This window comes from Phyllobates terribilis, unplaced genomic scaffold (genome assembly GCF_046119375.1).
Source record: "Phyllobates terribilis strain yellow unplaced genomic scaffold, ASM4611937v1 Scaffold_5__5_contigs__length_657084704, whole genome shotgun sequence".
NCBI classification, from domain to species: Eukaryota; Metazoa; Chordata; class Amphibia; order Anura; family Dendrobatidae; genus Phyllobates; species Phyllobates terribilis.
This window is the reverse complement of record NW_027362765.1, coordinates 400,559,971-400,581,797: the sequence shown is the minus strand read 5'-3', so window position 1 is coordinate 400,581,797 and position 21,827 is coordinate 400,559,971. Positions and strand designations below refer to the sequence as shown.

The 21,827-nt window shown below is 42.1% G+C and overlaps 1 protein-coding gene across 3 annotated transcripts in view; it reads right to left on the bottom strand.

Annotated features, from left to right (window-relative positions):
- PTPRE (protein tyrosine phosphatase receptor type E) overlaps nt 1-21,827 on the bottom strand; it is a 214,231-nt gene that overhangs the window by 46,887 nt on the left and 145,517 nt on the right. For all 3 annotated transcript variants that reach the window (XR_012322091.1, XR_012322090.1, XM_073685061.1), the window contains exons 5-9: nt 10,657-10,793; nt 8,260-8,350; nt 3,515-3,591; nt 3,368-3,404; nt 1,623-1,720 (exon numbers count right to left, since the gene is read on the bottom strand). Coding sequence is in view for 1 of the 3 variants with exons in the window: in XM_073685061.1 (XP_073541162.1) it covers nt 1,623-1,720; nt 3,368-3,404; nt 3,515-3,591; nt 8,260-8,350; nt 10,657-10,793 (440 nt within the window). In the remaining 2 variants the exon portion in view is untranslated. The remainder of the gene's footprint in view (nt 1-1,622; nt 1,721-3,367; nt 3,405-3,514; nt 3,592-8,259; nt 8,351-10,656; nt 10,794-21,827) is intronic.

Here is a 21,827-nt window from a genome sequence, read left to right as displayed (position 1 = left end):
TCTGACAGCCCAGGCTCGACCTCTGCTCCATACAGACAAGACTCTACAGATCCCAATTACAGGGATAGATCCATCAGTCACATTCACTTCTATGGGAGTGATAGAGATAGCCTTTTTGCTAGTCCCACAGAAGTGAATGAGAGTGTGTCCATCAGTGAGTATAACCACTGATCCATTCACATTGGATAATTTAGACCCCTGATCTCAGGTTTCTGTGGCGGTCCCAACTGTCTGACCCCCCCCCCCGCCCCAGTAATCATACATTTATCACCTATACTGTGGATTGTTTATGTGTATTGTCACAACACTGTAGTCGGATGTCTCGGGGCTAGTGGCTCCTACCCCTAAAGCTAGGGTCGCCCTAGTTATTCCTGCTCCCCAAATTACTTCTGGTGCTGAACTCCTAAATCAGCCCTTATCTGCCCCCTCTCCCACTCAGGGACGTGGGGTGTTGTAGTGTATAAGTATAAACAAACCAAACTAACAAGGGAAGATGTACAGGGATAAATGAAAATACCAATCATACAAATATGCACTCACAAACAACAGAGTGGAACACTGGGAAGGAAAAAAACAAAATAGAAGAGCATGAGGATATGCACACAGACAAATCACCAAGCAACAGTCTTTAGCACAACTCTCCAAACGCCTCCTCAAACAACCAACAACTCCAACTCCAGAACCAGGTAATATGAAAGTAACACTGGAAATCTTTGATTGCCAGAGGCCAGTATGTATAGGAGAGGGGAGTGGCCAACACTGAACAGCTGAGACCATCAAAGCAGGAAAGCTCCAGAAGTTCTCAACTGAACAGATTAACCCCTGCACTGCTAGAAGAAACTTGCACTGTTTAATATAATGGTGAAGGGCTTCTAATCAGTGCTGGAGTACGTGATATCAGACACCGCGGTCTTCTGGCCTCTCTCTGTCGCGATAAACCTGTGATATGTATTTAGTGTTAAAGCCCTATTTAATTGGGTATTCCCATATCAGACAATTTGGGCATATACACAGGTCTGATAGAAGCACCAATTTTGAGAACAGGGCCTCCACTTACACCACCAGGATTGTTGCGTTGACCACTTTTGCGCAGCTCCCTCCATTGACTAGCCGGACATACATACATTCTTGAGAGGATGGATTGGAATCTATTAGAAATTTATTACATATGTTATGGATATGCCATCAATGTCAGAGCAGGGAACGCGACTTGAGTGATGAGCGTTGTGTCTTTTTCTTATATTTATGTGATAGTCACGTGCTGTTCCGACAGATTTCATTGCTCTAGTCACAGCAAAAGCTGCACTCCTGATTCGACCCTCTGCATTGCTGACATGAAGCACTGAATACAGTAAGTGATCATCACTTTGCATGAAATATAAAAATAGTATCTGCAACATATTCACGCCTGTCGAAGTAAATCACGAGACTGCAGAGAAATTTACCAGGGAAGTGCAGGGAGGAACGGAAGCCGACGTCACTGCTGCCTCCCATTACATCAGCGGCTTCCTTATCTGCGGCCTCACCTCCTACTATAATACTTGAACTTTGTCACAGTCCTCATACAATAAAACCTGAAGGCATACCAGAGGGAAGGACATGATAAGAATCAGGACACGCACCTCCTTCCTCTCCTTCAGGTTGGTAAGCATGACTATGGTGGCAGATTTTTGCTCCCAGATCATTCTCCAAAAGTCATTCATGGTCTCAAGTTTGGGGCCTGTGGTGGAAGAGAAACATAAAAACTGCTACAAGACACATTGTAAACGCAGAATACTCTCATCGGACTCTTACAGTGACACGACTGTATGATAAGAATGATTTTAGAAAGTGTTAAGAGAGTCTCTGTCCTCTGGAGGACCTGTCCCGTCTGACATTGCACAGAAAACTGATCAAGCTGTGTAATGCTTTATTTCACCTGCGGTGGTGCTGTACAGAAATTGAACACTTACTGCCAGGCTGATCACTGGTGGTTCCAGCACTTTGTGAGTTGCTTATTGTCATGAACCCTTCTAAGAAGTAAGGATTATCCAAAAAGTTGAACTTTCTATTAACTGGCATACTACATGAGGGCCCCTGCAGGAAAAGTGCTCAGGATCAGAACTGCATGAAAACTTCATACAAAAGCTTCCTTGGGTATGGCACCACACTTTTCTCAGGCTGATCTTACGGGTGCTGCCAGTGGCGGGTTCTGCCAGTGCATCCGGGAAATCAGTGGCAGGAGCGGGGCTGTAACTCACAGCTCAGCTATTGCAGCAAAAAAAATCCAGCTTTGATCCCTGCAATATAACCCTTTAAATGCAGCTGTCAATAGCAAAATTGAAATCTAAAGGGGTTGCTGATCAGAAGCTTACCAATCATCTATCGGATTGCTGGGGAGAGAGGGTGCTCTGGATTTTTTGGCGTCGTGGTTGCACCAACTGTGCGCTAGCCAATGCTACTATATGAGGCAATATTAGAGGACCTGGCCGAATCCAACGATCCGGCAAGCTTCGGAGCAGCACTTATACATTTTTTCCAATAGACCTTGTAAGTGCCGCGCTTCTTGCCTAGGAGACCGGCTACCGCTGATAGACCACAGTAGTGACTGATAACCCTAGCCAATGAGCTTTAAACTAAAGAATTTAACTTCTTCTGTTATGGAAACGGAGAGAATTTTTAATAAGACGTAAATTGCAAAAGTGCTGGTTTGTACAAGCATTTCATGATTTTATCTGTTTAAGATGTTGAGAATAACTCCTTTAAGTGGTAAGACACAGGGAAGAAGCTCCCTCTGTCACCCCCATCGTCGACAGAGGGAGGACGCTCCCTCTGTCACCTCCATTGTCGACAGAGGGAGGAAGCTCCCTCTGTCACCTCCATTGTCCCTGCCGCTTTGCGATGGGTTGCAGGGCCTAACAGAATACCTGTCAGCTTACACTGGCAGACACACCACACTGCAGTACAGAAGTACTGATGATCTATGAGCAAGTGGGATTTTAAAAAAGTTTTATATAATTCAATATTAAAAAAAGAAATAAAAAAATGTTATTCATCACTGCAGCTCTGTGTCCCTTTCAATCAGCTGACTGTCAGGGGTGACAGGTCAAATGTTAAAATATCAAAGCGGCAATGGAATAGGACGTTGAGTACACTATACCTACTATATTTCTTCCTCTTTTCCATGGGTCATGTCTGGTATTGCTGTTAATTGGCCTAAGTTGCAATACCAGTCACAACCCATGGACAATAGTGGCGCTGTTCATGGAATAATTTTTTTAAAAAATCTCTTTTTTCTGCTTTACAAAATTTTTTTAGCATGTACTTTGTATAAGAATGTAGCAGCAGCAGAGCCCCGATGCCTTATACACATACCACACGTTCCTACCTTGAGCCGCTATGAACTTATTCTTCTCTCTGTAGCCCTGAAATGAAAGGAACAAACATTGCGAAACGCGTCAGCTGTGCCAAGAAAGTGAGCAGAGACCGAAAAGAACACAGAGTGTATGAAACAGATGGGAGACTCGGCTCTTACATCTATGTATGAGGCGTTAATGTAGTCTGAACATACGGATCCATCAGCTGCTGTCAGCACAACTCTGGAGTGGTCGTCTGATGAGAGAAGAGAAGCAATGACTAACTTTATAGAACTTTCTACAGAATGAAACCTGATTTATTTACAAAAGGAAATCAAACAATCAGATGTCAGCTTTTATCAGAAAATGTGGCGTAATTGATACATTTATTGGTAACACTTATTTGTTCATTACACGACCAGGACAGATTTGTATCAGCTGGAAGTACACAATGAAGTTTTTCAATTCAATGACAGCAAGCAGAGATCTTGAAAACAATTGATGTTTGTTTTCTATGACAGGAAGCAAAGATCTTGGAAAAAAAAAAATGATACCAGAATAATACATTGGAAAATTGCATTACAAAATTATGTAAGACTTTACAGCACTAGTCATAATGCCGATCTCAGGGTGGAAGGGTGAAGCCACAACATATGGTCACGCCAAGGGAGTTATTAATTTCATCAAGAGAGAGAGTATTCACTTCTTTGTTTCTATGGACCCAATAAAAGGCACGTTTCAGGTGATTAGTTACGGATTTCATTATGGAGCCCTCCATACTTAAAGGAATGGGGTACAAGTCCGCCTTGGGGTACAAGCTTTGGGGTACAAGTCTGCAGTCACTCTATGCAAGTCACTCTGCAGTTGTGTATGCAAATCACATACTTGCAGTCACGTGCCCACCGCTCCCGGCACTAGCCTGGAGAATCCTGACAGCACTCACAGTGCACGCTATGTGACTGCAAACCTGTGAATCCTCGTAGCGTGTGCACTGTCAGGATTCTCATCTGCTGGCGCCAAGAGCGTGTGGCCAAGTGACCACAAGTAAGCAATCTACATACTTCTGGCCACATTCCGACTAGACGTATCCAGCGTAGTTCTAGTCGGCATGTGACTGCATGTATGCAAATTGCATACTTGCGGTCACGTGCCCACGGCTCCCGATGCCGTATTGAGCGAGGCCGTGCACGTCTAGTCGGCATGTAACTGCATGTATGCAAATCACATACTTGCAGTCACGTGCCCACCTCTCCCGGCACTAGACTGGAGAATCCTGACAGCCCTCACAGTGAATGCGATGTGAGGACTCACAGGCCTGTAGTCACATAGAGTGACTGCAGACTTGTAACCTAATGCTGGACAACGCCTTTTAAAGGGAATCTGTCACCAGGTATTTGCTACATCATCTAAGAACAGCATAATGTGGAGACAGAGACCCTGATTCGATGTATCACTTACTGGGCTGCTTGCTGTCATTTTGATGAAATCACAGTTTTATCTGCAAGTCTAACAGTTCTCTAAATGCTGAGCTCTGTATAACCCCGCCCACACCACTTATTGGCAGTTTTCTCTGCACACGAGCAGAGAGCAGCCAATCAGTGGTGGGGGCGGGGTTAAACTGTGCTAATGACTATGGAGGACTACCTGACAGCAGGTTACTAGTCCTCTAGTGATAATCTCCTGCTGATAAAACAGGGATTTTATCAAAACTACAACAAGCAGCCCAGTAAGTGACATATCGCTGGAATTAGGGTCTCTCACTCTACATTATACTGCTATCATATTAGATGGCAAAAATCTGGTGACAGATTCCCTTAAAGTCCTCCAAAAATGGCAGCCGAACATGCTGACATCAGCGAAATCAACAGACAGTCTGATGTGTATGGGGGGCTTCAGTGTAAACCCCCTTCAGTTAGTACAATGCTGCCTTGTCTTATTTGAGAGCAGAGATGTAACTTGATGCCCCTTATGGAAAGTCTGTAAAGAGAATTCAAAGAGTATTTGAAGTCATTTTTCACGTGGTTTTTATGTTCACGCTGATTATTTTCCATGTTAAAAAATTGCTTAACATCACATTGTTTTATGCATATTTTAACACTGTTTTTATGCATGCGGCTGTTTTTCACATTTTTTGTGCTTTTTTTCAACCAGAAACAACTCAAGAATGGACATATTGCCTCTTTTTTCACTTAAGAAAAACAGCACCATGTGCGCTACAAGCGTTATCCCATTGAAGTCAATCGGACGCTCATTCAAAGACTGTTTTAAAGAAGTTCTTCAAGTGGAGTTTGGAGAAGAATCTGCTGCAAAATCCACATCAAAAACCTCTGTGTGAACACCTCCTTACTGTGAAGCACAAGGATTTATCGCCTTCTCCTCACTATATATATTTTTTTATCTTCAAGAACTGATCTGATTGTTCTTGGGAAACACCAGATGATATTATAAGACATTCTCTGGAGAAGACGGCCTGTTTACATAGACAAGTAAGAATATGCTCTAAGGATTCCTGTGACTTTGCCAACTCCGTCTACAACTGCCAGAACATTTTCTACATTTTTATCACCACAAGAACATTAAATGCCTGTATGGACTGAGATCACTAAACCCGGGATAATGACTTCTCCCTATTAAGATGTAACACCTACAAAAAACACACTTAGGTCTCATTCAGACGTCCGATTTTCTCGTACAAGCACCATCCGTGGTTTTCACGGATAGCACTCGTACCTGTGATAGTCTAATGTGGCTGTTCACATGTCCGATTTTGATCAGAGTCAGATCAAAATCAGCAATGCACATCCATGGGTCCATGAAAAAATCAGATGACGTCCAAGTGCAGTCCAATTTTCACGGACCGTCAGAAAGGAGAAGTTGGAGAAACTTTTTTTGATTTTCTCCACGTCTGTGAAAAACTGATGACACTCAGACCTTGCTCTGATCAAAGTCTGATCTGAGTCCGATGAAAATAAACCGTCCGTTCTTCTTGTACGGGAGGAAATCGGAGGTCAGAATAAGCCCTTGCAATCAGCTCCATGATTCCTGAAATTCTTTTTCGACATCTCTTTTCAGGAAATACTTGTATTCTCCATTAAATTTAAATTCTAAGTTATCTTTTCTTAAAAATCTATTCCTCTGTTATCCTTCCTGGAAATATGTGAAAACTGATAACTGGGTGTCACCATTCTTCTGGTCAATGGGTTGTGTCTCATTAAAGCTTGATACTATTAAAGAGATTATCCACTACTTTTTCATTGGATCAATGTCTGATCGGTCGGGGTCCGATACCCCCGCCGATCAACTGTTCTCGGTGTCAGCGGCGCCGACCGGAACTGCTCGATTTCGGAGCTGCTCAGTCTCCTGATAGTGGCCGCGGCAGGGTACTACATATCCGCTTCCTATTCAAATCAATAGGAGACGGATCTGCAGTTCCCTGCAGGCGCCGCCGAAACCAAGAACAGCTGACTGGCGGGGATGACGGGTGCCGGACCCCCACCGATCAGACACTGATGACCTATCCTAAGGATAGGTCATCAATGAGAAAGCAGTGGACAACCTCTTTAATCAATGCATCCCTAACCCCTCTTCTGATTTGTAGGATAGGTGCAACGTCATCTAACACTGCAACAATGACATTGTATCGAGCCTATAAATCAGAAGACGGGGAGGGATTCCTGCAGGAAGGAGGCAGTTTGCAAGGTTATGTGACTACTAAGGTGGCCGCTGGACAAGGGTCCTGCAAAGTTATTCCTTCAACTCTAATCAGCACTGATTGTCTCCCCCAGTTGCGAACAACCAGGTGTCATTTTTTTTCATCCAGTTCCAGGAAGAACTATAGAACAGCATTATGCAAAAATGCACCAGAAATGTTATTTTAGGGTAATGCATTTATTTGACAAAGCAGACATGTCAGGAGAGCAGGATGCAATTTGGGTTTGCTAAGGAGAAAACTTTTTTCTTTGGGTATAACCTGTATTCGTTCTTTGGGCTGTGTCCGTCAGCTTTTGCACTCCCTCTCATACCAGACACTGCCTCTAAATCGATTCAACGCATTCTGTGCAGCCTCTGCGCCACCATAGATTTCCACTATAATTTATGCTATATTCTGTAGTAAATAATAGTAAACAGCCCTGCCCCCTCAAGCTAAGCTCTGCACATTAAAAACAGCTGGCCACACAGAGTGGAACCAGATGACCATCTAATCTATATGGGGGATTTCCTACTATGCCTTTCTGGCAGGGAAATAAAGGGTCGGGCAATTGGATCGGGCAGTTCGATGTCAACATGCCTGATTTTTTTTTTTTTTGTCTAGTCATAAAAAATGATTAACCCCCCCTCCCCATTGAGACATTGAGAACATACATGCACTCTGAACTGTAAAAGAGGGGTCTTGTCAGTTTAACAAGAGTTCGGCTGACAGTGTATGCCAAGGCTTTTTTCCCCTTCAGTTTCTGGGACATGTAGTACCATGTTGACCGATGACACCGTCAGCCATATTTAATTTATTTGCCGCCCACTTTTTTTCCTTTTCGCTGAAAGAGGGAAAGCACTATTTATTTTGTTCAGCTTGAGTTGCACTAGGGCAGAACTAATACTAAATAAAACAAATCATTGTTGATATTATGTTTGCCATGCTTTACACTGCAGCTCTGCTTCACATTGGCAGCCATGTTAAAAGAAAAGATTCTCACGATTTATTTACAGTAAGGCTCTAGTAACTGTAAACCACAAATAAACCAAATAGATTCTCGAGTGCGGTCTTACATATATGGCACCTGATAGACCTGAATAAAGAGGGGTCCAGCATTAGAAAAAAAAAATAATGCAAACATTTATCAATCATCTTTTTACAAACAGTTGATAACTGAGCACATGTCACACGGAAAACATAAGTAAGCGGCTCTGTCTTACAGATGAGACTTACAGGGCAGGATATTGGGGTATCTGTTGTTTTCCTTGTTTTCTTCCCTATTGGCCACTTCAAAGGTTCCTTGAAAATTCCCAGATTGTAACGACTGTAGAAGAAAAAAAAAACTAATTATTCTTGTGACTGTTACAGTTTTACATATTTGATATTTAATGGATCTGCACCACACATTATTCATTCCCACCGCATCAGCAGTTCTTGTGGCGCCCCTGAAGGTTCAGTCGCCACAGAGGTATTGCATCTCACCCAGAGGTGTAGTATCTCACTCTCAGGTAAGGAAGGAGTACTGCCCGGAACCCTAACACCTGCATCCATTACACTCCACTTCAGAGGAAAGGGTGAGATTGCTCCTAAGGGAGAGCACAGTCCCTGGTCCCTGGCTGGAGGGCGGAACCATTGAGTGGGTGTGGGTGGAGGAAGTAGATCAGGGGAGCACTTCAGTAGGAGTATGAGAAGGGATGGAACCATCTAGAAGCAGACAGTTCAGTCAGAGGAGGACAGTGAGAGGAGCAGGAGCTCTGCAGGAGCTCTGCTCAGGAGGAGCGGGCCTAGATGGAGAGGCCCAGGAGGAAAGGCTGAAGAGGAAGGGAGCCGGGAAGGCTACAAGAGGAACAGAGGGGATCCTAGGGGCACGGGAAGTGCGGATGCCACCCGTGCGCCCGAATCTACAAGGACGTGGAGGGATCAGGCTGCAGAGGGGACCGGCCCCTGAATTAGTGGAGAACTACAAGGCTCAGCTAGATAATCGGAGGCTGCTGTACTTGCAAGGTGCAGCTGCCAACCACCACAATTACATTGCCGAAAAGGTGGCTGCATAGGGTCCAGGGGACTGCAGGTCGCCCGCCAAGATCCGAGGCTACTGGCTTGGGACACTGATTGTGAGGCGCAGGGCAGGAGGGTGAGAGCCAGCGCAGGAAGACGACCGAGGAAGGCACATAGAACGGGGTCCTGTTTAAGTACTCCTGAGTTACTTGAGAGATTGCTGAACCCCTTTCCTTGGTGAACGCAAGACGACGTAGGCGGTTATAATCTGGCAGTTGTAACCTGGAGCAGCGTAATAAGTGTGAGTACACCTTGAAGACTGCACCCCACTGTGTCCTAGAATTATTGCTGCGCCATCACCAGCCCTGCACTACACAGCACCAACAACTGCTACCTCCCAAAATCATCATACACTGCCCTGGAGCTAAGCTCTACCTGTGGAGAGCTGAACCAACTCTGCTGCGTCACCATCAGCTCCAGAGGATCTGCACCACAGCGGCGGCTCCATATAGCCGCATACCACAGGTGGCGTCACAAACATAAACTATAAAAACTATAATCCCATTTTTATTGACCGCTCTGGGTCACGGACTGGGTCACCGCCACTGTGACATCCCCTGCACCGACCGGCCCGGCACCGAATACCCCACGGCCCAGGGGGCGCGTCATATTTACAACACTCCCATTTAGGCCTCATTCAGACATTTTCTTTCACATACGAGAAAAGGGGAACAATTATTTTCATCAGAATTTAGTCCGAGTGTATTAGTTTTTCTCGTTCATGGAGAGAAAAAAATAAGTTTTTCCACCTTCTCTATTCAATTGGACCGTACTTAGATGGCATCCGAGTGCAATCCGAACTTTTCATGGACCCATAGATTTACACTGTCGATATTGATCCAAGTGTCAGATCATATTACCCAAAGGGTAAATAGACCCAATATAAGGGATGCACTAAGAACTAACTTCTATTAATTTTCATTTAAAAGTGGTCTATGTTTAAAACTACTACAGTGGACCTGTATTATATCCACATACAGGAGGATTTCCCAGCTTTGGAACACCTCACTATCAGCTACTTCTAATCAATCTCCTTTTGTGTATTGAGATTTCCCTAGAATAATCATGGCTGCAATCCATAGATCTATGTAGCACTTTATAGATATATCCATTTCATTCTCACAGGTACTGCTGATGAAACATATACAGCTCCCCCAAACTAGTTTCGCCTATACAGGCTTCATCAGGGGACCAGAGCTATAATTCTTATTATAATCCTATGGAAAGGAAGGGGGGAGACTTCTAATTTTGGAATATATCCTTTAAGTCGTAGCCCATAAATTCCTTAAAATGGTCTGTCACATGCAAAATATATAACCCCCCCGACCTTTTAACAAAAACTATTGATAAGTATGCGAGCAGGAAACGAATATATGACGTGTGGAAAGTGTGTGGCACTATGAATAGGGCTATGCCGTTATACATGGATCTGCAGGAAAATGAAAAGGAAGTTAAAACTCACTTTAGCTCTGCAGAAAAAAAGGAAATCTGATATGAAGAGATCTGCTGTGATTGGCGATTTTCCAGCACAGACTGTAAAGCAAAATGTCAGTGTCCTCCCCACAGACTCACATTGTACTCCTCTCTGAAGAGCTTCCCATCATCCGCCGACCGGATCCGCACCTCATCTTCTAAATGCTCCACTGGTATCGGGAAGTACTTCTTCACCACAGTGGGTGAGCTGCTCAGTAACATCACCCTCTGCTGCTCTGTTAAGTCGATAAACAAAATGATATACATTTATGACCATAAAAGACATTAAAAAAGGTAAATACAACTTCACATTACAATTGCCAACTTTTTCCGCAGTCTAACACTTAGCCTATGCCTCCATTTTACTTCCCAATCTCGTGTCACTCGCCCAGTAATGTACAACACTGTCCTGTCTATCAGAAACAAATCATACGAGTGGCCACTGCCTCCCATGAAGCTGCAAATACTCTGTGCTGCTCTACCCGCATAATCAGACAGGCTACTCCACTGGAACAACAAACTTCACCCCAATTTTTTAACACTGAGAATTAACACTCTCTAAATGCCATGCCATTGAATTCTATAGGTCACCAATATAATGCATGGTCCCCGCTGATCCCCCAGATCAATACCCTCTTGCAGTGGAATGTTACATTCGGAGGTCCCCTTCTTCTCTTTTATCCATAGGTAATATCCCTGCGTCTAAAAGGAAGGGATATTCCATGTTCCAAAATCGTGACTGTGATACCAATTACCATTCCTGACCAGTCCCACAATTGGATAATTAGTCTGTTCCCTATGACTGCAAGGACTCATGCACAAGACTGTAAAAATCGAACGAGTGCTATCCGTTGTTTGGACGGATAACACTCGCCCCCATGTTATTCTTTGATGCACGAGTTGCATCCGCTTATTCAATTGCACTCGGCCATTCATGTCTATGGGTCCGAGAAAAAAATCTGAGTGCAGTCCGATTTCCATGGACTGACAGAATGGAAAAGATGGAGAATTTTTTTTTCTTCTTCTCCACATTCCAAAATCGGATCAAACTCTTATAAGAGTGTGATTAGTATAATCAAACCGATTTTCTCAGATGAGAGAAAAACGGTCGTGTGATCCTAGTCTATGTGTGTCAGTACATAATGACTATTCGTTAGATGGATTCATAACTGGCTCAGTGATCGTACTCAAAGAGTGGTAATAAGTGGTTGCACTTCCAATTGGAAGAGTGTTTCAAGTGGGGTACCAAAAGGCTCTGTCCTGGGCCCTGAGTTGTTCAACATTTTTATAAATGATCTAGATAAGGGAACTGAAGGTAAACAAATCAAATTTGCAGATGTACAAAGATAGCTAACACTAGAGAAGACAAAGAAAGAATTCAGAAGGATCTCGATAAGCTTGAACAATTGGCAGCGACTAATAGAATGGTATTTAACAGGAAGAAATGTAAGATTCTACATCTGGACAAGAAAAACGAAAATTACATCTACAGAATGGGAGGAATAGAACTAAGGAACAGCACGTGTTAGTATACTAACAGATCACAGACTGCACATGAGTCAACAGTGTGATGCAGCAGCAAAAAAGGTAAACACAGTCCTGGGTTGTATTAAGAGAAGCATAGAGTCTAATCACATGAAGGAATTATCCCCCTCTACTCCTCCTTGGCCCAGACCTCATCCGGAATACTGTGTCCAGTTCTGGGCACCACATTTTAAAAAAGACATGAAAAAACTGGAGCAAGTTCAGAGAACAGCGACAAGAATGGTGAGCAGACTGCAAACTATGTCCTACGAGGAACAGTTAAAGGATCTAGGAATGTTTAGCTTGCAAAAAAGAAGAGGAGACTTAATAGCTGTCTACAAATATCTGAAGGGCTGTCACACTGTAGAGGGATCATCCTTATTCTCATTTGCATATAGAAACACGAGAAGCAATGGGATGAAACTGAAAGGGAGAAGATACAGATTAGATAGTAGAAAAAACTTTTTGACAGTTAGGGTGATCAATGAGTGGAACAGGCGGCCACGAGAGGTGGCGAGTTCTCCTTCAATGGAAGTCTTCAAACAGAGGCTGGACAGACATCTGTCTGAGATGGTTTAGTGACTCCTGCAATGAGCAGGGGGATGGACACGAGGACCCTGGAGGTCCCCTCCAACTCTAACATTCTAGGCAGGAAACCATGATGAGGGCAGCGTTCATCACCCGGCGCTTGGGAACAGCACTAACTGTAGCGCTGATTCCCAGGCACCGGTCCGTGTCACCCTGATGCGGCACACAGGACACGGATATCTCCGGTACCGTTTTTTCTGGATGTGTGAGACCGGCCTAGGACATAGCAGACAAAGGCTTTATCAGGTTCAGACAGCCACATTCACAGAGCCGTAGTATGAGCTGTGACCCTCGTGCAGTGAGTTTTGGTATCACGCCAGTATGTGTGTCCATCCAGGCAGACAGAATCGAAGGAATTCACTCAAGGTTTGTTTATCAGCAATGCTGGGAGCAGGCTTGCAAAAAATTCCAGGTTAAAATTCCTTATTTATAAAAAAAAAAAACAAAAGTGACTCAGCAAGTGCTGACATGGCCCGCAGAGCGCCCAGCAAACAGGTGAGGAGCGAAGCGAGACCAACTCACGTTCTACTGCAGATTTAACCCACCAACTATTAATATTGGATGGTGGATTAAAGAAAATCAAAATTGCATCGCTATTTTCTACTTTGTTCTCCTATTTTAATACCTAAATTGTCCAATAGGTTTCTATACGCCAAACAAAGATGTATGGATTATGCTTACCCTTGTAAAGACGCTGCCTCAACAACCTATATCCATACACCTATCCTGTCTATATGCCTGTTTTTGTTCTGTAAAAAGCTGGACTTTGGACAAAAAGCAAAGTAGCCCCCACCATTGTCATTTTTGACTATTTTACTGATATATTCAACCCACATAATACCGCCATGTAGTGATTAGAATATACTGTCATAAAAAGACCACATAATACCACCATATAGTGCCAAGACAATACAACCTACACAATACCTCTATGTAGTGATGTGACTGTCATATAAAGGCCATATAAGACCATAATATAGAGCCAAAGCAATACAACCTACACAATACCTCTATATAGTGATGTGATTGTCATATAAAGGCCATATAATACCATAATATAGTGCCAAGACAATACAACCTACACAATACCTCTATATAGTGATGTGACTGTCATATAAAGGCCATATAATACCATAATATAGAGCCAAAGCAATACAACCTACACAATACTTCTATATAGTGATGTGATTGTCATATAAAGGCCATATAATACCATAATATAGAGCCAAGACAATATAACCTACACAATACCTCTATATAGTGATGTGATTGTCATATAAAGGCCATATAATACCATAATATAGTGCCAAGACAATACAACCTACACAATACCTCTATATAGTGATGTGACTGTCATATAAAGACCACATAATACCACCATATAGAGCCAAAGCAATACAACCTATACAATACCCCCTCTATATTGATGTGCCTATACTGTTGTATAAAGGCCGTATAATACCACCATATAGTGTCAAGTCAATACAACATACACAATACCTCTATATAGTAATGTGACTATAGTGTCATATAAAGGTTGTATAATATCACCATATAGTGTCAAGTCAATACAACCTACACAATACCTCTATATAGTAATGTGACTATACTGTCATATAAAGTCCATGTAATACCACCATGTAGTACCAAGTCAATACTTCCATAAACAACCCCACACAGTACCTCAAATAATATACAGCAGCAAAATATATAAATGCCCAAAATACTGCCTATATATCCCACATAACACTGTAATTTAAAGCCCAAAGAATGCCGCCTTATGCCACTAAAACATTGGCGCATTTAGGTTTTTCCTAAGGTTCTCTTCCTTAGGGTCCCACAGAAATTGGGGGCACTGGGCAATTGCCAAGCTTTCCACCCCCTAGTTATTGCATATAGATGTCATAGAGAAGTGGTCTCGTACTTGGGACCCACGGTTATGAGTCAGTGTGGAAGGATACTAAGAGCTCTTCCTTTGTAGAAAGAGCTTGGTCAACCAGGTGAATGGCCACCATCCAATTCCCGAGTATGGCCAGACATGGCTCCCTGCAGCGATAAGAGCTGATCATTGGTTTTTGAAGCTGGACTCACGATAATCAACTAGTGTAACATCGTGGTACCCTTTTGTAATGGTAGTGAAAAGCATAGTATAACTCTTTTACTTTCTCCTACTGTTTTTCTTTTGAAGTTTATTTTTTTCTACGTTGCAGTGAATCAACTTTTTGAAGAGATGTTCTTCGATTCTTCTCTGCAGGTAACCGCTTCTCACTTTTGGCATTTTCATACTTTCCTCTACTGGAATCTATTCATGTTTCTGAATGTATTTCTTGTTTCATCTACACTTTGTTTGAAAGTCTATTCCTATTTTTGAAAGTTTTCCTACTTTCCCGTAAGGGGATCTTCTTAAAGGAGATGTGCACTAAAAACAAGTTGATCAATGAGGGTCCGACCATTGGGACCCGCACTGATCGGCAGTTCATTTTCAGACTATTTCAGACATATTGAAGAATAATTGTCCGGAAAAGAAAAGGTGAGCGCTGCCATGAGGTCTGTGTCCTGCCAACAATAAAGCATCCTGAGACCCTTCATGTGTGGGGGCTTCTCATCCATGGAGGGGGCTCACTTACAATTTTGACTAAGATCACTGCCATGAATAAACAATGGGATCTAAACATCCTCCTAGAGTAATGTCCTTCAGTGATCCAGGAGCAATTTGGTGATGAGCAATGTTTTTTTCCACCATGATAGAGACCAAGGCAAAAGTGATAACTAAGTGGCTCGGTGAACAAAAGATTGACATTTTGTGTTCCCAAATCTCAATCCCCTTGAGAACTTGTGGTCAAGCCCCAAAAAGTGAGTTGACAAACAAAAATTGTGAGAAACGCAAAGCACTGATTAGACAAGAATGGGCAGTCATCAGTCAGGATTTGGCCCATAAGATGATATCGAGCTGCTAGAGCGATGGGCAGAAGTCTTGGAGAAATAAGGGTCAACACTGTAAACTTTCAGTCGTTACATAAACTTGATGTATTTGTCAAAAAAAGTTTACAAACTTAAGAAATACTGATAGTTGTGCTTTAGTAACCAGAGAAAGAAGAGACAAAAAGATGTTGCAAACCTTAAAATTTGTGCTAACCTCAAAACTTTTGGCTGAAACTGTAGATCTGGAATGAGCGTTCACCTTGCATTAGTCTGCATCATGGTTACATCAGAAGCCCTTGGGCTATGTACATACTTTACATTTAGTGTATAAGATGCTGTCTCTGCCCTTGTGCTATATTCCCGACGAGGACAGACAACCATCTGGCTAGAAATGTTCTTGGTGAAGAGTCATTGACCTTAATGGGGTACAGATGTGCACTATGAAGAAGTTGCAGACCACGCATGTCCAGTGCCAGACATCTGCTCTCCATGATAGTCAGGGACCTAACCCGGGGCATGAGTAACCCAATACTTATCGCCCACTGGCCTGTGAATTCTTTTTGCATCTGTTGACTAAAATAGGTGGCATGCCCATTAGTAAAAGTTTGGAATAAACAGCCGACAAAACATCTACAGCAAAACCTCTTAGTATTTTGGTAGTTAGACTCTTTTCACTTTCCAGTTTTTAAAAAAATTAAAAAAGAGACCTTCCCGAAGAGTAAGGAAGACAGAAAACAAAATGGTGGCAAAATAAGTTTGGGCCATTAAAATATATCCTTAAGGGGTTGTGCCCTAAACAGGACAAGGAAACTGAATACTACACGGGCATCTAGACTCTATGATAGTTGGGTTGCATAGCCATGTTGGTAGCCGCCCATACCATCGGATGAGGTCCCCACAAGAATTGCTATTCTCCTTTCCACTGCATGAAAAATTTACCTATTACTAAGTATTGGTGTAATCAAGCTTTCTAGATAAGTGATAATGAGAATGAAAATGACTTCTTAGTAAGTAACTTCTTCCTCTTCATCAGCACTCTACCAGCACTATAGTTGCTGGAACCACCTTTCACTTACTTCCCACTGTATAATGACTCGTCTTCACTGAGCTAAAAGTCCACCTCTCTCTTATGCCTGTATACAATTTGACACACAGGAAAGCAGGAGCAGTGAGACAATGTTCAGACCCAACTTGCCCACTTCTGGCATCTCTGCTGCTAGATACAGATTACACTTGACAATACTCAGTGGATGGTAAATTAGATAGAGGGACACTTTTTCTGGGGTAAGACAACAGCATTTTTAAGATTGTATTCAGCCCAGACAACCCCCTTTAAATAGTGAATTATTATATAGTATTGTTTGATTTTTTTTAAGGTAGTAAGGTCCCTTTTAACGATGATGGTGTGTTTGAGTCTCAAACTAAAGATCTTTACGTTTCTTGATGCCTTTCACTTTTCAGCGCTATATTTATATAGAGTACACACATATACAGTATACAACCCCTGGCAAAAATTATGGAATCACTGGGCTCGGAGGATGTTCATTCAGTTGTTTAATGTTGTTGAAAAAAAGCAGATCACAGACATGGCACAAAACTAAAGTCATTTCAAATGGCAACTTTAGGGCTTTAAGAAACACTAAAAGAAATCAAGATTAAAAATGTGGTACTCAGTAAGGGTAATTTTTTTCAGACCAAGCAGAGGGAAAAAATTATGGAATCACTCAATTCTGAGGAAAAAATTATGGAATCATGAAAAACAAACACACAAAAGAACACTCCAATACATCAGTAGTATTTTGTTGCACCACCTCTGCTTTAATAACAGCTTGCAGTCTATGAGGCATGGACTTAATGAGTGACAAACAGTACTCTTCATCAATCTGGCTCCAACTTTCTCTGATTGCTGTTGCCAGATCAGCTTTGCAGGTTGGAGCCTTGTCATGGACCATTTTCTTCAACTTCCACCAAAGATTTTCAATTGGATTGAGATCCGGACCATTTGCAGGCCATGACATTGACCTTATGTGTCTTCTTTCAAGGAATGTTTTTACAGTTTTTGCTCTACAGCAGGATGCATTATCATCTTGAAAAATGATGTCATCATCCCCAAACATCCTTTCAATTGATGGGATAAGAAAACTGTCCAAAATATCAATGTAAACTTGGGCATTTATTGAAGATGTAATGACAGCCATCTCCCCAGTGCCTTTACCTGACATGCAGCCCCATATCATCAATGACTGTGGAAATTTGCATGTTCTCTTCATGCAGTCATCTTTATAAATCTCATTGGAACGGCACCAAACAAAAGTTCCAGTATCATCACCTTGCCCAATGCAGATTCGCGATTCATCACTGAATATGACTTTCATCCAGTCATTCACAGTCCACGATTGCTTTTCCTTAGCCCATTGTAACCTTGATTTTTGCTGTTGTGGTGTTAATCCCATTTCCTTTAGGCGGTTTCTTACAGTTCGGTTACAGACATTCACTCCAGTTTCCTTCCATTCATTCCTCGTTTGTTTTGTTGTGCATTTCCTGTTTTGGAGACATATTGCTTTAAGTTTCCCGTCTTGACGCTTTGATGTCTTCCTTGGTCTACCAGTATGCTAGCCTTTAACAACCTTCCCATGTTGTTTGTATTTGGTCCAGATTTTAGACACAGCTGACTGTGAACAACCAACATCTTTTGCAACATTGCGTGATGATTTACCTTCTTTTAAGAGTTTGATAATCCTCTCCTTTGTTTCAATTGACATCTTTCGTGTTGGAGTCATGATTCATGTCAGTCCACTTGGTGCAACAGCTCTCCAAGGTGTGAACACTCCTTTTTAGATGCAGACTAACGAGCAGATCTAATTTGATGCAGGTGTTAGTTTTGTAAATTAAAATTTACAGGGTGATTCCATAATTTTTTCCTCAGAATTTAGTGATTCCATAATTTTATTCCTCTGCTTGGTCTGAAAAAAATTACCCTTACTGAGTACCACATTTTTAATCTTGATTTCTTTTAGTGTTTCTTAAAGCCCTAAAGTTGCCTGCTTTTTTTCAACAACATTAAACAATTGAATGAACATCCTCTGAGCCCGGTGATTCCATAATTTTTGCCAGGGGTTGTATACAGTGGTGGCCAAAAGTATTGGCACCCCTGCAATTCTGTCAGATAATACTCAGTTTCTTCCTGAAAATGATTGCAATCACAAATTCTTTGGTATTATTATCTTCATTTAATTTGTCTTCAATGAAAAAACACAAAAAGAATTGTCCTAAAGCCAAATTGGATACAATTCCACACCAAACCTAAAAAAGGGGGTGGACAAAAGTATTGGCATTGTTTGAAAAATCATGTAATGCTTCTCTAATTCGTGTAATTAACAGCACCTGTAACTTACCTGTGGCACCTAACAGGTGTTGGCAATAACTAAATCACACTTGCAGCCAGTTAACATGGATTAAAGTTGACTCAACCTCTGTCCTGTGTCCTTGTGTGTACCACATTGAGCATGGAGAAAAGAAAGAAGACCAAAGAACTGTCTGAGGACTTGAGAAACCAAATTGTGAGGAAGCATGAGCAATCTCAAGGCTACAAGTCCATCTCCAAAGACCTGAATGTTCCTGTATCTTCCATGCGCAGTGTCATCAAGAAGTTTAAAGCCCATGGCACTGTGGCTAACCTCCCTAGATGTGGACGGAAAAGAAAAATTGACAAGAGATTTCAACGCAAGATTGTGCGGATGGTGGATAAAGAACCTTGACTAACATCCAAACAAGTTCAAGCTGCCCTGCAGTCCGAGGGTACAACAGTGTCAACCCGTACTATCCGTCGGCGTCTGAATGAAAAGGGACTGTATGGTAGGATACCCAGGAAGACCCCACTTCTTACCCTGAGACATAAAAAAGCCAGGCTGGAGTTTGCCAAAACTTACCTGAGAAAGCCTAAAACGTTTTGGAAGAATGTTCTCTGGTCAGATGAGACAAAAGTAGAGCTTTTTGGGAAAAAGCATCAACAAAGAAAAGAACACGGTCCCTACAGTCAAACATGGCGGAGGTTCCCTGATGTTTTGGGGTTGCTTTGCTGCCTCTGGCACTGGACTGCTTGACCGTGTGCATGGCATTATGAAGTCTGAAGACTACCAACAAATTTTGCAGCATAATGTAGGGCCCAGTGTGAGAAAGCTGGGTCTCCCTCAGAGGACATGGGTCTTCCAGCAGGACAATGACCCAAAACACACTTCCAAAAGCACTATAAAATGGTTTGAGAGAAAGCACTGGAGACTTCTAAGATGGCCAGCAATGGACCTGAATCCCATAGAACACCTGTGGAGAGATCTCAAAATGGCAGTTTGGAGAAGGCAGCCTTCAAATATCAGGGACCTGGAGCAGTTTGCCAAAGAAGAATGGTCTACAATTCCAGCAGAGCATTGTAAGAAACTCATTGATGGTTACCGGAAGCGGTTGTTCGCAGTTATTTTGGCTAAAGGTTGTGCAACCAAGTATTAGGCTGAGGGTGCCAATACTTTTGTCCGGCCCATTTTTGGAGTTTTGTGTGAAATGATCAATGATTTGATTTTTGCTTCATTCTCTTTTGTGTTTTTTCCTTGCAAGCAAATTAAATGAAGAGAATAATACCAAAGAATTTGTGATTGCAGTCATTTTCAGGAAGAAACTGAGTATTATCTGACAGAATTGCAGGGGTGCCAATACTTTTGGCCACCACTGTATATTCCATCAGCCTAAGGGCTCAATCACACATCCAATTTTTGCGTATAAGTGATATTCAGGGATAGCACTCATACCTGTGATAGTCTATGGGGCCATTCACATCCCTCGGTCGGATCAAAATAGGAAATGCAAGTGAAAGGGTCCGGAAAAAATCGGACCGTACACGGATGACATCAGAGTGCGGTCCGATTTTCACGGACTAACAGAATGGAGAAGGTGGAGAATTTTTTTTTTTTTTTTAATTTCTCCATGTACGAGAAAAACAGATGACTCTCAGACCACACTCTGATCAGAATAATCGGTCCGTTTTTATCGTACGTGGAAAAATCGGCCATGTGAAAAAGCCTTCAGGTTTTTTTTTATTTGCATTTGATCCTACCTACTCTTTAAATTTTTAGTTTTTTTGGCTCAGAAGCGGCTTATCTGACAGAAATAGTTTGGTTCTGTCCAGAGAAAGGTCGCCTTGTCGTGGCTGGTGGTCACAAATTGGCTAGGTTGTGTGCTAAATATCTTCATTTTATAAATAGTCTATATTGCAATAATACCCTTAACATTTCACAAACTCGATGTTTGCATTTATCATATATATATATATATATATATATATATATATATATATATATAAATATATATGTGTATATATATATATATATATATATATATATATATATATATATACAGGTGCATCTCACAAAATTAGAATATCATCAAAAAGTTAATTTATTTCAGTTCTTCAATACAAAAAGTGAAACTCATATATTATATACTGAGTCATTACAAACAGAGTGATCTATTTCAAGTGTTTATTTCTGGTAATGTTGATGATTATGGCTTACAGCCAATGAAAACACAAAAGTCATTATCTCAGTAAATTAGAATAATTAACAAAAAACACCTGTAAAGGTTTCCTAAGCGTTTAAAAAGGTCCCTTAGTCTGTTTCAGTAGGCTCCACAATCATGGGGAAGATTGCTGACTTGACAGATGTCCAGAAGGCAGTCATTGACACTCCACAAGGTCCCAGAGTCTGGAGGAAGAGTGGAGAGGTCACAATCCAAGCTGCTGGAGGTCTAGTGTGAGGTTTCCACAATCAGTGATGGTTTGGGGAACCATGTCATCTGCTGGTGTAGGTCCACTGTGTTTTATCAAGACCAAAGTCAGCGCAGCCGTCTACCAGGACATTTTAGAGCACTTCATGCATCCCTCTGCCGACAAGCTTTTTTAGAGATGGATATTTCATTCTCCAGCAGGACTTGGCACCTGTCCACACTGCCAAAAGTACCAATACCTGGTTTACACACAACAGTATCACTGTGCTTGATTGGCAGCAAACTCGCCTGACCTTAACCCCATAGAGGATCTATTATAGAGAATCTATGGGGTATTGTCTAGAGGAAGATGAGAGACCAGACCCAACAATGCAGACGAGCTGAAGGCTGCTATCAAAGCAACCTGGGCTTCCATAACACCTCAGCAGTGCCACAGGCTGATCGCCTCCATGCCACATTGCCGC